Source organism: Mobula birostris, chromosome 26 (genome assembly GCF_030028105.1).
Source record: "Mobula birostris isolate sMobBir1 chromosome 26, sMobBir1.hap1, whole genome shotgun sequence".
In the NCBI taxonomy this organism is placed as follows: domain Eukaryota; kingdom Metazoa; phylum Chordata; class Chondrichthyes; order Myliobatiformes; family Myliobatidae; genus Mobula; species Mobula birostris.
In genome coordinates this window covers 18,344,275-18,360,981 of record NC_092395.1, presented here as the reverse complement: position 1 = coordinate 18,360,981, position 16,707 = coordinate 18,344,275, and the positions used below count along the sequence as shown (strand labels likewise).

General features: G+C 38.4%; 1 protein-coding gene across 4 annotated transcripts in view; it reads left to right on the top strand.

The window, feature by feature from the left end:
• Positions 1 to 14,424, top strand: part of LOC140188097 (proprotein convertase subtilisin/kexin type 4-like) — a 34,480-nt gene extending 20,056 nt beyond the window's left edge. For all 4 annotated transcript variants that reach the window (XM_072244049.1, XM_072244052.1, XM_072244053.1 and 1 more), the window contains exons 9-15: positions 2,270 to 2,370; positions 5,449 to 5,552; positions 8,119 to 8,236; positions 9,890 to 10,069; positions 10,607 to 10,731; positions 12,354 to 12,473; positions 13,871 to 14,424. In XM_072244049.1, the coding sequence (XP_072100150.1) occupies positions 2,270 to 2,370; positions 5,449 to 5,552; positions 8,119 to 8,236; positions 9,890 to 10,069; positions 10,607 to 10,731; positions 12,354 to 12,473; positions 13,871 to 14,415 (1,293 nt within the window). In that variant the 3' untranslated portion in view covers positions 14,416 to 14,424. The remainder of the gene's footprint in view (positions 1 to 2,269; positions 2,371 to 5,448; positions 5,553 to 8,118; positions 8,237 to 9,889; positions 10,070 to 10,606; positions 10,732 to 12,353; positions 12,474 to 13,870) is intronic.
• The last annotated feature ends 2,283 nt before the right edge of the window (positions 14,425 to 16,707 follow it).

Sequence of the window (16,707 nt, the reverse complement as noted above, 5' to 3'; positions counted from 1 at the left end):
ACACCGGGTGTGGGTGCCTGAGCGGTGGAAGGCAGCCGTGTTGCTTTGGGCCTGGCTGGCTGGTGTGATTGTGTGCCACCTTAACTGTAAACGGCATGTGTAATAATCAGCTCCCCTTTTTGTATGTGACAGAATTAGTTTTCATGAGCCATGACGCTCTGTCTGTTATTGTGCTTGTTGCAATTAAAGTGGCAGTGTTGATTCAAACGAACTTTCTCGTCTGTCATCATGGACCATGTGCTTGCCACAAACTTTAGTTCTGCTTATTTTTTCCCTATGGAGGAACCTGTAAAATTGATAGAAAAGTATTTATAATCAAAAGCAAAATATTGCAGATGTTGGTAATAAACAGGTCAGTCATCTTTATCTCCATAAGCACTTCCTGATTTAAATATTCCCAATATTGCAAGATGATTTTTGAAGTAATTTTGGCCAAATTGTGCTTGCTCATTGCTTAACTCTTGCAGTCTTGTGGGTCTGGTGTCTTATAGACCTCATTCCCATGGTCTTTCAGTGAGACAGAGCAGTGTTAAATTGTTACTTAGAGACTGAGCAGTAGTAGCACCATTTGTAGTTCACTGGTAATCAAAGTCCTTTCTTCAGAATCTGCAAACATTCAAACGAGATGTACTAAATGCGCTAGCCAATAGAATGCGTTGGTATCTGACCTCCACCTTTAGGAAACTTCCAGCAAAAGGCTAATATACTAAAGGCCAATTTATACTTCTGCGTCAAATCTATGCCGTAGCCTGACGTGCACCTCCCCAAAAATGTAACTACGCCTCGCGGTGACGCAGACGGCAACAACTGTGATTGGTCCACTTGGTAGCATCGCACTTCCTCCTACACTGCAATAGCTTCCCATTGGGCGACTGAAGGGCAGGGAGAGAACTCAGGCTGCAATGCTTTCCATAAAGCTTTACAGACCTCCGAAATTGTGGAGGACCCTGTGCTTGATGCCAGTTTGTAGCTAGCTGCTACAGCCTGTTGACTTCCACCTGAAGCTAAAACTCGAATGGTGATTGCCAGTCTCTGAGTATACTGTGCGTACACTGATGGGAAATAAATGGTTGGAGATGATGAACCAAATCGTCAAATCTACCTGCTGACATCCGGAAATATTTGAAATGCATTTCCTCGTCTATTTCTCTCAGTGGCCGGACAAGCACAGAAAATTCACCCTCCTTCATTTTCAGTTGCCATTGTTTGAAGTTTGAGTTTCTTCGTATTGAGTTTCAACACGAAGAAACTCAACACAGTGGCATAGAAACCCCACCGCCAACTAGCCTTTTGGCGATGAATTGCAGAGCAACACAGACACACCAACGCACAAGTATAAATGCTCACACTTGCGTAGGCTACGGCGTAGGCTACTACGCAGAAGTATAAATCAGCCTTTAGAATTGTTGCCTGTGTAATGCCCTGTTAATATTTCTACTGCTAATTCTGTGAGTTATTTCATTTAGTAGTTTTCTGTAAAAGCAGTGTGTCTTGCTGGTAGAATGTTTTGGTTTTAGCTAAAGATAAGGGGCTATGATGTTCACATTGGGAATGTTGTGTCAGCCAATCAGGATGGTGGAATTGGGAGAAGGTTCTAGAGAGAGCTAGGCAGAGAGAGACTTGTGTTGGACTCTGGTGGGGTTCGTGGTCTTTTTGGCGGGGGATGCGGAGAAGAGAAGATTGGGAGAGGTAGCTGTAGAATTTGATCCAACGAGAAGCTGGAAGTGCTTCATGAGGTGGAGTCCAAGGTGGGAAGTTCTACTGGTGATCGGTGATGATAATTCAGCACCATGAGTGGTGGTCATACGCAGCTTTTGGAAAATACAAGCTCCAATGCCATGTGCCTATTTAGACTGGTTAACTGTAATGGCTTTTACTTCTTTTCTTTTCGATCTTTTAATAACAGTTTAATAAAGCTGATATTAGTAATATACTTTATAATTTTATGTGCTGTACGATCTGTTATTTCTTGCCGACTGATAATTGTGTATGGGTAGTATTTACACAAGTTTGCTCAAATTGAGGTTTCTTTAATTGGAACATCACAACATTCCTGTTTGATCGAACTCCAATCATACTGCCTCTAGACATATATTGTTTGTGAAAGATGGCTTTCTCACTGCTGAGTCACATGGCTGTTAGCAGAGCCGGCTAACGAGCCAGGTTTGCATACGACGCCGGTGAGGCAGCTACATCTGTAATATCTTTTCCCATTTACACACGTTCTCCTTTTTTCTCTCTTCCCTCGCCAAATTCTCAATGGCTACAGGTTACAACAGATCTGCGGTTACGATGCACTGAAAAGCACACGGGGACATCAGCGTCGGCGCCACTTGCTGCTGGGATCATAGCTCTTGCTCTGGAGGCGAAGTAGTGTTTTTGTTTGAATAAGTACATTGACAGATTTAGTTAAGAGACCTGATATCTTGTGTGAATAGATTTAAGCAATTTTGTTTCAATCGAGGTGGTAATTACTTCATTAGAATTTACTTGTTTGTACAATTTAGCAATATACTAATTTGCGATTTCAAAATTCAAGATTATTTAATGCCATTTCCTGCACACAATTGTAAGAACAAAATAATTTGTTGAAAAATGTACATTTTTAGAAGCATTGGTTGTGTGTATCAATCTGGTTAGCTAGAAATGATTTAGAATAATATTCCTTATTTGAGCATCTGTGGCAGGCAAATGGTATTGCTTTTGGTTTATGACGCCTGCAGCCGGGGACTGGACTTCACTGTCTAGAAAAGCTTATCTTGTATATTGTTTATGGATGAATCTTTGCACAATGCATTAAGCTAGAATAAGGTAAAACAATAACATTACAGAATTAAAGTGTAAAAACTACTGAAAGGGTGCATTGCAGGTGAACAATAAAGTAAACAATAACCAGGTAGATTGTGAGGTCAAGAATCCATCTTGTGTGTCCAAGAGTCAGATAATGGTGGAAAAGAAGTGGCCCTTAAGCCTTGGTGGTATGTGCTTTCAGGCTCCTGAATCTTCTGCTCAGTGGAAGAGGTAAGAAGAGAGAATACCCAGGGTTGGTTGGGTCTTTAGTGATGTTGGCTGCTTTACTGAGACAGTGAGAAGTATAGAGAGTACGGACCTTGGGTTGGGAAACCCTGCCATAGACTATTCTAAATGGTTGGTCAGTTTATCAGCAGAACAGTATTGTGTTGATTTTCTAAGCTTCACAGTAAAAATTTTTCATTGCCTGTTTTGTTTGTTTCTGTTATTCCCTGCTCCCACGCTAGATACAACTGTTATTAGAATTAAGGTTATATATTGAATCTAAGTTTTGGCATATAACAAAATCTATCACATACAATTTTGGGCTCCTATCTGCTTACTGTTTCCTTAATTCCTTTTGCACTGATAAACATTGTTTACCTCTGACCTCTATGCTTCCTGAAAATTTCCATTTCCAATTCCCCCCCCCCCCCCATGATGCAGCTTTTTATTGATCCTGTTTATATGAGGAGAAATTCTTGTCTAAGCATGGCTTTCCTGACTCCTCTGAAATACCTTTTGATTGTAACTGGACTTACCTGGCCAGTGTCTTCATGTATGATGTTGATTTTTGTTGATTCTGGTTTTAAACAAATTGCAATATCCTGCAACTGAACAGTGAGGACTGATATCATGAACTTTAATTGTCCAGGTGCCCTTAGACCTATGTCAGGATGCTGTTCATCGACTATAGCTCAGCATTTAACACCATCGTTCCCATAATCCTGAATGAGAAGTTGTAGAACCTGGGCCTCTGTACCTCCCTCTGCAATTGGATCCTGGACTTCCTAACCAGAAGACCACAATCTGTGCGAATTGGTGATAATATCTCCTCCTCACTGGTGATTAACACTGGTGCACCTCAAGGGTGTGTGCTTAGCCCACTGCTCTACTCTCTCTATACCCATAGCTCAAGTACCATCTGTAAATTTGCTGATGATACAACCATTGTTGGTAGAATCTCAGGTGGTGATGAGAGGGCGTACAGGAGTGAGATGCGCCAACTAGTGGAGTGGTGTTGCAGCAACAAGCTTGCTCTCAATGTCAGTAAGATGAAAGAGCTGATTGTGGACTTCAGGAAGGGTAAGACGAAGGAACACATAACAATTCTCATAGAGGGATCAGAGAATGAGCAGTTTCAAGTTCCTGGGTGTCAAGATCTCTGACTACCTAACCTGGTCCCAACATATCGATGCAGCTATGAAGAAGGCAAGGCAGCGACTATACTTCATTAGGAGTTTGAAGAGATTTGGTATTTCAACAAAAATACTCAAAAACTTCTATAGATGTACCTTGGAGAGCATTCTGACAGGCTGCATCACGTCTGTCTGGTATTGGATGGGGGGGGGGCGTCGGGGGTTGGTGAGGCTATAGCACAGGCTGAAAGAAGCTGCGGAGGGTTATAAGTTTAGTCAGTTCCATCTTGGGTACTAGCCTACAAAGTACCCATGACATCTTCAAGGAGCAGTGTCTCAGAAAGGCAGCATCCATTATTAAGGACCTCTAGCACCCAGGGCATGCCCTTTTCTCACAGCTGCCATCAGATTGGAGGTACTGAAGCCTGAAGGCACATACTCAGCGATTCAGGAACAGCTTCTGCCCCTCTGCTATCTAATTCCTAAATGGACATTGAACCCATGAACACTATCTCACTTTTTAAATATATATTATTTCTGTTTTTTGCACGATTTTTAATCTATTTAACATGCATATACTGTAACTGATTTACTTATTATTATTATTATTATTATTGCTTTTCTTCTATATTATGTATTGCATTAAACTGCTGCTGCTAAGTTAACAAATTTTATGTCACGTGCTGGTGATAATCTGGTTCTGAATCTAATTCATGCCACATATCCATTTCCACTTGTGTTCTCAGTTTCCAATCGCAATCTAGAGTTGAGCCTCTTTGCTTAAGCCATTTCAAACCCCTAGCCACGATTTTTCAATGGTAGTGCTAGCATCCTTCCAATTCTAATCTATCTTGACCCTCTGCTGGAATTGTCCTTTAAGATTTATTTTTTTCCGTCACTTCCCATTTTTGCAATGCCAGTGCTGACTTCCATAAAATATATTCTTGCCTTCAACCCAAATTAAGATTTTTAAAAAATCCTTTTTCACATCAGCATCAACTCAAATGAGACTTGCTCTTGCAGGTAATGCTAGATTTAGTGCTCTATCTTCCTTATGACAACACATAAAAATCCTAAAAGCTGCAGTTAATGGAAAAAGCTGCAAACACTCAATAGGTCAAGTGGCATCAGTGGGAAAAGAAACAGTTAATGTTTCTATTCTGAGCTTCTTTGTTAAAATTGGAGTGTAAAGTACTTAATTCATTTTTCAATTTTTAAAAGCCCTGAATAAATGAAAGTAGTTGTTAACATTTTGGTGTTCTAACTTTGCATAAAGTTCCTGCTTCTTTTTAACTTGTAGTCCTGCATTGACTTGGCGCGATATGCAGCATCTCGTTGTGAGGGCATCTAAACCTCTTCACTTAAAAGCAGAAGATTGGGCCAGAAATGGAGTGGGGCGCAAAGGTAAGAAAGATTAGCTTGTGCTATGTATCTGTAGCGGCAAAGTTGATCCAAAATGAAAATAATATAATTGCTGCCAGCCTGCGACCCTACGGAGTTGTTATACTTGCATGACACATCCACAGCTTCAGTGATTGCTCCAGAGTCAAATTCCCTATTCCGTTCCTTTAAAAGCAATTAGAAAACATACAATTAAACATTGAGTGTTATCTCAGTGGTCAGCAAAGGTATGACCTCCACAGTCCGAAGTTACAAACTGCTGCGAAATTATCTTGAATATGCGATTTATCCCGTTTGCTTTTACCATGCCCCCACTGATGTGACTAGTTACCATAATACACATAATAAACACACAGCACAGAATGTATAGCTCCTATAGTATCCTTAAATGGAATGAAACAAAACAAAGGAGTGTTTCTGAAAAGCAGAATGAAGCCTGTTTATAATTATATTTTTGCAAAAAATGCTCAAGTTGATTCTCACCTTCAAGGAAGCTTCTTTAAGATGCAATATTATAAAACAAATTGCTTTGATGATAAAAGGGCTAGACTTTTTTGGATTTCTCATGGTTCCAGAGGATTGGAAAATTGCAAAAAGAAGGCGGTAGAAGGAAAGCAGAAATTATAGGCCAAGCAACACACACAAAATGCTGGAGGAACTCAGGCCGGGCAGCATCTATGGGGGAGAAAAGTTGACTGAAGGGTCTTGATCCGAAACGTTGACTATACCTTTTTCCATAGATGATGCCTGGCCTGCTGAGTTCCTTCAGCATTTTTGTATGCGTGGCTTGGATTTCCAGCACCTGCAGATTTTCTTTTGTTTGTGGTTAAATTATAGGCCAGTTAGTCTGACCTCAGTGGTTGGGAAGATGTTGGAGTTGATTGTTAAGGATGTAGTTTTGGAGTACTTGGAAGCACATGATAAAATGGGCTGAAGTCAGCATGGCTTCGTTAAGAGCAAATCTTGCCTGGCAAATCTATTGGAATTCTTTGAAGAAACAACAAGCAGGATAGACAAAGGAGATTTGGTGTGTACTTCAATTTTCAGAAAGCTTTTAAGAAGGTGCCACACACAAGGCTGTTAACAAGAAAAGACCCCATGATATTACAGGAAAGATACTAGCATGGATAGAGCATTAGCAGCTTGGCAGGAAGCAAAGAGTGGGAATAAAAGCCTTCCTGCTTGACTGCTTGTGACTAATGGTGTTCCACAGGGGCCTGTGTAGGGACCATTTCATTTTGCATTATATGCTAATAATTTGTATGATGGAATTGATGGCTTTGTAGCCAAGTTTGTGAATGACATGAAGATAAGTGGAGGGCAGAGAGGCCACAGAAGGACTTAAACAGTTCAGGAGAATGGGCAAAGAAGTAGTAGATGGAATACAGTGTTGGAAAGTGTATGGTCATGCACTTTGGTAGAAGAAGTAATAGTGTAGACTATTTTTTAAAAGGAGAGAATTTAAAAATCTGGTGCAAAGGGACTTGGGAGTCCTTGTGCAGGATTCCCTAAAGGTTAATTTACAGGTTGAGTCGGTGTTGAAAAATGCAAATGCACTCACTTCGAGAGGACTGAAATACAAAGGCAAGGATGTGAGCAGCTTTGGGCCCCTTATCTAAGAAAGGATGTCCTGAGATTGGAGAGGGTTCAAAGGAGGTTGAGGAGGAATTTCTTTAGCCAGAGAGTGGTGAATGTGGAATTAACTGCCACAGTCGGCTGTGAGACCAAGTCATTGGGTATATTTAAGGCAGTGGTTGATAGATTTTTGATTTGTCAATGCATGAAGGGGATACAGGGAGAAGGCAGGAGATTGGGGCTGAGAGGGAAATTGATTAGCCATGATGGAGTGGCCGAGCTGACTTGATAGGACAAATGGCCTAATTCTGCTCCTCTACCTTATGGTCTAAAACCATGAAGTTCCTTTCAACTGTTCTGATAGAGCAATATCATTTGCAACACTTAAGTGTCCAGTTGCCTAAAATTCCAAACTTGCCAACCATCTTAAAGAAATAGGCAATCATTTTTTGTATTAGCTTGATTAGAAGTAATGGAAATTGACTCGGGTGGCAAGTTGCTTGGTTGGACTGCTATTCTCTGGACATGCATTCAAAGCAAAAACTTTAAAAAGATATAATAAAAATGATAATGATTAGACAGTTTGGATTCATGAGCATCTTGTTACTTGAAGAATTGTCTTGTATTCTGGCATTAGCCAATCTGAAATTCCAAGATCTCATCAAGGTCAAGAATAAGATAGCTTTTGGATGTTAAGATTGACCAAAAAACCTGTGTTTCAAGATAACTTGAGCTTTGAGTTGATTCTGCTTTAGTGATCTAAAATGATTGCAAAACATTATATTTATCTTAGAAAATTTGACTCATGAGTTTTCCTTTGACTATGTCAGTGTGATCTATTGAAAAATATTATTCTAATATAGTACAATATGTTGGTTTATTAACTGTATTGAGGAAAACATTTTTATCACATTTTAAAATGTAAGTGAAAGTAATCACATGATCTTATTACTGAATGATGTCTGATGATTTGAATTATGATAATTATTTTCAGTGAGCCACCATTATGGATATGGACTACTAGATGCTGGACTTCTGGTGGATTTAGCAACAAAATGGTTGACTGTTCATCCACAGAGGGAATGTTCCATAGAGATTATTAAATCCCCACAGTAAGCATGATAAATGAGATTGGAATTGTTGTTATATAGTATAGAATTACAGATGGCTCGGAATGTCTTACAAAGCTTTACTTCATTCTTAGATATTCATAAATTAACCAGAAATTGCCAAATAGTAATTTAAACGAATAAAATGACACATACCTAAGTACATTTGTACCTTGATAGGAAAGCATCAGGCTTCACACAAAGGAACATACTATGTTGTAAGAGTGAACAAATTATTTTCAGAAGTGCTTAATGGTCCTTGAAAGTAATACATACCCAAGTCTAAAATCCTTACTGATAATGGACAAGTAACACAAAACCCAGTGATCATCCAAAATTGTTAAATCGTTATAAACAAGGTTTGAATAATACTGGCACTAGGGGGGAAAAGCTTGCATTTATGTGATGTTTTTCTATTTTAAACTTTTTGAAGCATTCCATTCAGTGATTTCCTCTTGTACTGCATTTAATATTGTGTAGATACTCAACTGTCATTCCAGGTCATCATCTTGCAAGCAACCATTGGACAAATGACAAGTTAAATATACTTAATGTGGGGGAAAATGTTGAAGCCTTTGTATATATTATATGAAAAGGTAGCTGGCTGGGAGTGTGTTTAAAACTGTAATACAGTCTCAAAGGTTTTGATTTATAGATCACAATATTGAATTATTAGAAACATTTTGCCTTTTTGATTTTGTCTCTCTTTTTGCACCAACTAAAGCTACATTCTTAAATTTGACTAAAGAAATTGATTCATTAGTGAAAAAAAATTATGAATAATTATGCTTTAGGTTGAGTGGTATGATGCTGCAGTAGTATCTACCTGGCTATATGAACCACTTGTAGCTTTACCGTGGCCTCTTTTAGTAATACTTGAGTCTAATGCTCTAATTATTTCTGTTGCCGCATGTAACACATCCTCAGCCATCTGTTATTTTATATAATGTATACACAACTCAAATTAAGAAAAATGAAGTGCTTGCATCTTGGAATAGCTCTAACCTCGTGATGGTGTCTCAGGATTACACTTGAATCCCTGCTTAAGATCAATTCTCTAAAATCATTTTAAAAAATTTTCCACAGGCTCACAAATGTGGCATTTTATAGTGGGGTAAAGGGTTGATCTGCTTACAAGGGCTAATGAGTAAGTTGTTCTGAATAATTGTTTGTTATGTTATTTTTAAAAGAAGATTAGTTTTAGTTTATAAATATTCAGATTACTGTATCTCCTTCTCAATAACCATGAGATTTCCATTTGGAATTTACCCGTTCAGCTTTGTATAATTAAGCTAAAAGTACTTCAGATTCATAAGTACATTAACAGTAAATCCAATATTTGTAGAAATGGGAAGGTTTTCCTGATCTCCTTACCATGATTTGAGAAATGTTGTTAAAAAGTTGCTTCCATCTCTTAATGGGAATGGTAGCTTAAGTAGTAGTGAGTATGCATGTGTCTCCCTTCTGAATCTTTGTGGGGCATAACATGCTTCTCCCCTATGTGTTTCCCATTTCTAGTATGTAATTGTCCAACAAAATTAATTTGCTCATTATACTGTTTCTCTATAAATGACAAAACACTAAAATGTGTATGTTCCATGAAATGAAAATTTATGAGAATGTAACATGGTAATAATCCATTTTTAATCCATCCAGGGTTATTTCTGGCAAGCTTGTTATCAAGAAGTATATCAGTGCATGCTTTGGAACTAAAAATTATATTCGATCTCTTGAGCATGTGGAAGCTCAAATGTCACTGAGCTACTCTAGGAGAGGTGATCTGAGGATTTCTCTTATTAGTCCTAGTGGGACATGTTCCAGACTGGTTGATGTAAGGTATGTCAGTCTATGTGGGTGTTGATTTGATATTGGAACGGATGATCCAGAATGAATTGCATAATCTTGTCACTAAGTTCTCTGGAGAACTTGCAATTGTCTGTTAACCTTTGGACCTTTCGTGAAGTGTTTTTTGCATAAATTTGTGCTTCAACTTTTGTTCTGTATTAAGCATTGGGGAAGGATGGATTCACAGCAAGGTCCTAACCTTGAATAGAATGTGTCGTTTGGAATCAGACTGCAAATGCCTTATGATCTTGGGTTCAGTAATGGAAGAGATGTTTCTGTTATCTGTTAATGTGCTTATTAAGTGGCAAACAGAGAGAAACAAATAGACAAAATATTTTCCCAAAGATCAACTGCCATATTAGTGTTTAAAATATCAGCAGAATAAGGATAACTGTATTTTACTAAGTACCTGTTACAGAAAATTGGGTTAACCTTTTGGCAATGATCTGTATTACTCTGAATTCCACAAGTGAGGTGGGCACATACTGAATTGGTTTTATGAATGAAGTCTTTATTTTTGCTCTTAAGACCATATGATACATCATCCAATGGGTATAGAGACTGGTCCTTCATGACTACACACTGCTGGGATGAAAATCCTAAAGGAGTTTGGACTCTTGAGATTGAAAACAAAGGAAATTCCAGAAACACTGGTAATAGTTAACTTGGTATTGTACTGAATTCTTTGAAATATACAGTATCATATTTCATGCATATTGCAATATGATTGGAAACATATTTTGAATTTACTAAGTGCATTGACTTTCATTCTTCGTGTTGAATTAGCAGCAATCACAGCTTTGATGGGGTGGGAGTGCAGGTTAAAGCAGAAAGTCAATTTCAAAAGCGTAGTAAGACTACATTTTGAAAATGAAAGTCGAAGTTTGTATTATGTAAATGTTTGTTTTGCTTGATTGCGGGGGGGTGCGGTGGTGCAGATTGGGTCTGTACCTGGAGTCCTTTGTGGTGCAGTTGCTTTGTTCCAGAAATGCAGTGAGAAAATTGGACCGCTGATCTGTTTCTGATATCATTGCCCCAAACAGACTTCACTGCAGTCTTTTTTTCAGTACTGTTGGGATTTGGGAACTTTATTTAATGGCTGCAATGAAAAATATTGCAACACCATTCTCAATTCAACACCAGTGCAACAACATAGATATGCTCTTGACAATGCAGTTGGTCTTTATCCTACTAATGTTGGATTTAAAAGTTGAGCATAATACTACAGTCAGACTAACTGGGTGCGCTTTGTTACTGGTTCTCTGAAACTTGGGAGGCAAAGTCATAACTTTTCTATCTTAAGTATACACTATCCTGTGGAAAATGAGGTAAGTTAGCCATTTTGACATTTAAATACGTATTAAATTTTGTAAGGTTCCTGTATGAAGATGAAAAATGTTACTAAATACTTAGATTTGCAATGGTATTACTTTGACTGGCCGTTTGACTTATTGACCTAATGGAACACCTAGTGGAGTAACTGCCTTGCAGCACCAAAGACTCGAAGACTTGGGTTCACTTCTCACCTTTGCTGTCTGGTGTTTGCATATTCTCACTGTGACCATGTGGGCTTTCCACTGGGTATTCTGCTTTCCTTCCACATCTCAAAGATGAGATCTGTAGATTAATTACCCACTGCAATTGCCCCTAGCATGTAAACATTTGATAGAATCTAGGGATAATTGAAGAAATTGTGGAGAAAATTAAAAAGATTAGTACAAGGTTAGTGTAAGTGGGTGGCTGATGGTCAGTGAGGGGCAAAAGGTCCTATTTCAGTACTGTATCCTTCTATAATTCTAAAATATTTTGAAAATTAATAGATTGTTAGGTAACTGAAAGGGGGATCTTGAATTATTTGAAACTAATGTTATCATGTAGGGTGGCTGTTGTCATACCTGTCCTGTTATTAGAGTTATCTGAGGCAGACAAAGCCGTTTCAGTATTTCATGTATTTCTCCTTATTTTTATTACCCAGATTGAAATTGTAATGCAATTATTTCAATGTGCCCAACTCTTTAAAATTCATACCTAATGAGTTAGGGTTAGTAAGTTGTGGGCATGCTGTGTTGGTGACACTTATAGGGCTGCACCCAGCACATCTCGGGCTGTGTTGTTGATGCAAACAATCCATTTCACTCTTTTGATGTTTCGATGTATATGTGACAAAACTAGTCTATAAATCTTTCATTTAAATGGAGGCATAACATTGCATTGTGAGTCACAACTGTAAGGTATAATTGCTGAGTATAGATTATTTAAAATTTATCTTCCGCAGGATTTCTGTCTTATTTTAAGATGATTTTGTATGGTACTGATGAAGACATGATGGCAAGACAAATGAAAGACACAGTAATAAGTGAGTGCGTGAAATGGAATGAAAATGGACTCTGTCAAGGTAATCCAAATGTTTTACAAGTAACCTGGCAATGATCAAGAAATGTGACAGTTGATATTAGATCCACTGCACATTATTGGTTAAAAATTATGCTAACTTTTAGTAGCGAACACATTAGGGATGCTCTTCAACCAATTTGTGTACAACTGATTCTCTTTCACTTTGTTAGGACTATTTTTAAATTGCAAGCTTGTTTAAAGGCAGTCACTGATGAACACTTACACTTCTTGTATTTGTCCTTTTGTGAAGAGGAAATTAAGCTCTGCTGTCCAAATTTGTTATTTGATAGCATGCCCCAGAGTTGTAATAATGAATCCCCTCATGAATTGATTACTGGCATTTTTGCAACCCACATTATTTTATCCAAAATGTCAAATGACCCTTAGTAAAATGAGGTTAAATGAAACTCTGTAAGGTAATCGCTTCTGTAAGCCATTAAGGAACATAAAATGTAGTAAATCTCAAATGTATAATTCCTTGACATGCAAAATTTGTAAAAATAAATGGCACACTACCCCTTTGTGATTAAATGGTCTCTTCTCATTACTGAAGTTGCTTTGGTTCTGAACATAAGCTTAACCTAGATTTAGTACCTTATCTGTTTACTGGCCTTTCAATACAGTCTCAGACTACTTGTGTCCTTTGATTACCTAGATGGACAGGAAAGCAAGAGCTTGATCATGACCCTGTTTCCATTTTATTCAGCCACTTCCCTCCTGGGTGAGTGTTCCCAGCAAAAGTCCTTTGCTATCTGGGGATTAAATGGAGTGATCCCAACCCAATGAATAACGTTAACAGAAGCACTTGAATTACATTACGTTGAAGTGTTACATAAGAGGAAGCTATTGCTTCATCTAGATCCTAGATGAAGTTGAGCTAAGTTATCTTTACTTTTTAAATGACACACACATTCTCCCCATGAGAACTGTGGCTAGAGAGAGAATAGATAAGATTTTGTCTGTTTTTTAAAAAAATCCAAGTAGTCCTGTTTGATGCACAGATACAAGGTTATAGTCAGGTTTAAATACAGAAGGTCTGCAGTGATGAATAGGTCTAATGTTCATGTAAATGAAACAACATCCTTTGGCTTCACAAACCAGTATTCTTTTAGAAGTATAGAAATAAGGTATCTGCAAGTATGAGGATGGCAGTTAAATAAAATGATTTATCTTGAGAACATTGTCTGTTCTTACAAGATTAAGAATAAAACTATTTGAATATTCTTAACATAAAACATAATTATTAGATTTAAGACCTACTAGTTCACAAAATAGCAGTGGATGCTTTTAATTAATACTTGGCAAAGCCATATTTTTATGAGTAAATCTATTGCTAAAGAAAATTTACAGGCTCCTGAAAATGCAGAAGATTTAACTTTCTATTACTTTTTTTCACAGAATGCCATGGTGCTTTTGCCATTTTTGGACACCTTTGCCTCAAGTATTGTCCACCACACTATTACAGTGCTTCAAGGACTTTAAATAAAACAGTGAATGGCGTTCACAAAAGTTTTACAGTGTTGGCCTGCGACCCTTGCAATTCATCTTGTTACTCTTGCAATGGCAGTTCTCTAAATGACTGTGTAACGTGCCCTTCATTTTCTAATTATGATGAACTTCAGCATTCTTGTTCACCTCCAAGTTATCCAAGACGTTCTAATATGAAGGAAAGGAAAGAACAAAAGTATGGAATTTACAAAATGACTGTGATTGTTGCAGTTCTCATTGGTACACCCATTGCAGTGATGTGTTGTGTAATGACACTGTCATGGTTGATATGCCATTTGCGTATTGGGCAAGCATTTCTTGAAGCAACATCACCAACCGGGGCCACAGAAACAACGCAACTGCAAGTATATTGTGACACTGCGGATGAGGGAACTGGAAGTAGTGAGACAGAATCTACTTACTTTCTTACACAGTTGGGTCATCAGACTCATTAAAAAATATAAACATGCTGATTTGGTGGTTTTTATTTCATTAAATTGCAGAATTAGACAGCTGACCATTCACACAGGGTAAAATACACAGTTCAAAAATTAGCTTGGTCAAAGTGTAGCTTCTAATGCAAATGCAGAAATACATACACTGTGTCTGGACACCTCCATCAGCAGTATGTTTAATTTCAAACTAGTGACTAGGAAGAAAAGCAAAATTATTAGCTAATGTGCAGTTTTCCCTTGCGGCAAAGGATTCTTCTGAGTTGTTTAAGCCAGTGGTACTACTATAATGCATTATTTAGAAAGCTTCTCTGCATTGGAGAAACCAAACTGACTGCTTTGTAATACACATCTGTTTAGTCTGCAGGAACAAACTTTAGTTACCTACTCCCTCCCACTTTAATTTCCCATCCACTTCTACTTTTACCCATTTTGTGGCCTTCTGCAGAGTTAAGAAAGGATACTGTAACCCAACTCTAACCCATAAATTTGAGAAATAGCAGTCTTCCAGACTCTTATGAAATATTACAGTTGTCGATATCTTGCTTTATTGGAACTGGCCAGTTCTTTTGCAGATCATATGGACTCGGTTTCTGTCTGCTTGCACAGTTTTGCTGATTGAGTATTCCGTATAATTTAATATGCCCCAGGTTATGGAGAGGGGCAAGAGGCAAAGCCTTCACCACAGGTGAGGTCATGGACTGGCAAGTGCCTAATGTTTCCCTTAAGGAGGGAAATGGGGGTGATCCTACAAATTATAGGCTGGAGATTTATGTCAGTGTTCTATGGAGATCTCTACTGGAACCTCTGCTGTTTCTAATATATAGTAATTACTTGGATGAAAACACGGATGAGTCGATTAACAAATTTCCTGATAAGACACGATTGGTGGCTTTGTAGATAATGTAGAAGTTACCAAAGGATACAATATGAATTGACTTTATTTTTTTACATCCTTCACATTCATGAGGAGTAAAAATCTTTGTTACGTCACCGTCTAAATGTGCAATCACAGTAATTTATAATAAATAGAACAGTCAATGTAACATAGAAATACACTCAAATCAGCGTGAGTTAATCAATCTGATAGTCTGGTGGAAGAAGCTGTCCCGGAGCCTGTTGGTCCTGGCTTTTATGCTGTGGTGCTGTTTCCTGGATGGTAGCAGCTGGAATAGATTGTGGTTGGGGTGACTTGGGTTCCCAAAGATCCTTCGGAGCCTTTTTTTCACACTTGTCTTTGTAAATGGCCTAAATCATGGGAAATTCGCAAATACAGATGCACTGGGCTTGTCCGCACCACTCTCTGCAGAATCCTGCGATTAAGGGAGGTACAGTTCCCATACCAGGCAGTGATGCAGCCAGTCAGGATGCTCTCAATTGTGCCCCTGTAGAAAGCTCTTAGAACTTGGGGGCCCATACCAAACTTCCTCAACTGTCTGAGGTGAAAGAGGTGCTGTTGTGTACAGCTGATGTGTACAAACCACGTCAGGTCCTCGGTGATGTGGATGCCGAGGAACTTAAAGTTGTTCACCCTCTCGACCCTCTCAATATATAAATTGTAGATATGACAGTTGGAGTTTAATATGTGCAAGTGTGTTTTGTTGTATTTTGAGAGATCAAATGTAAAAGGAAAGTACACAGTTGACGACAGCACCCGTAACACATTGATGTACAGAAAGATCTTGGAATACAAAACCATAGCTCCTTAAAAAGTAGCTACATAAGTTGGTAAGTTTGGTAAAGAAAGCATATGGCATGTTTACTTTTATTAGTCGAGGCATTGAGTTTAGGAGTCAGGAAGTTGTGTTCCAGCTCCATAAAACTCTCGTTATATCATGTTAGGAATATCGTACTCAGTTCTGGTCACCCTATTCTAAGAAGGATGTGGGGGCCATGGAGACAGCTCAGAGGTTTGCCAGAATGCTTTCCAGATTTGATGAGGTTGGACAAAATAAGGTTATTTTTTCTGTAGTGTTAGAGGCTGAGGGGAGATCTGATAGATGTTTAAAGACAGCCAGTATCTTTGCCCCAGTGCTGAAATGTATAAATACTAGAGTGCGTGCATTTAAAGTGAGAGAGGGAATATGCAGCACAAGTTGATTTTTTTTAACACAGAGAGTGGTGGAAGCCTGGAATCTGCTCCCCACGGCTGGTGGTGGAAACAGTTTTGATAAATAGGTCCTTAAATATGTTTTATGAACATGCAGAGGTCGATATATGGACCACATACAGACAGTGGGTATTGGGTGACAGTAGCTTAATTAGTTTGGTATGACATCATGGGTGGAAACACCT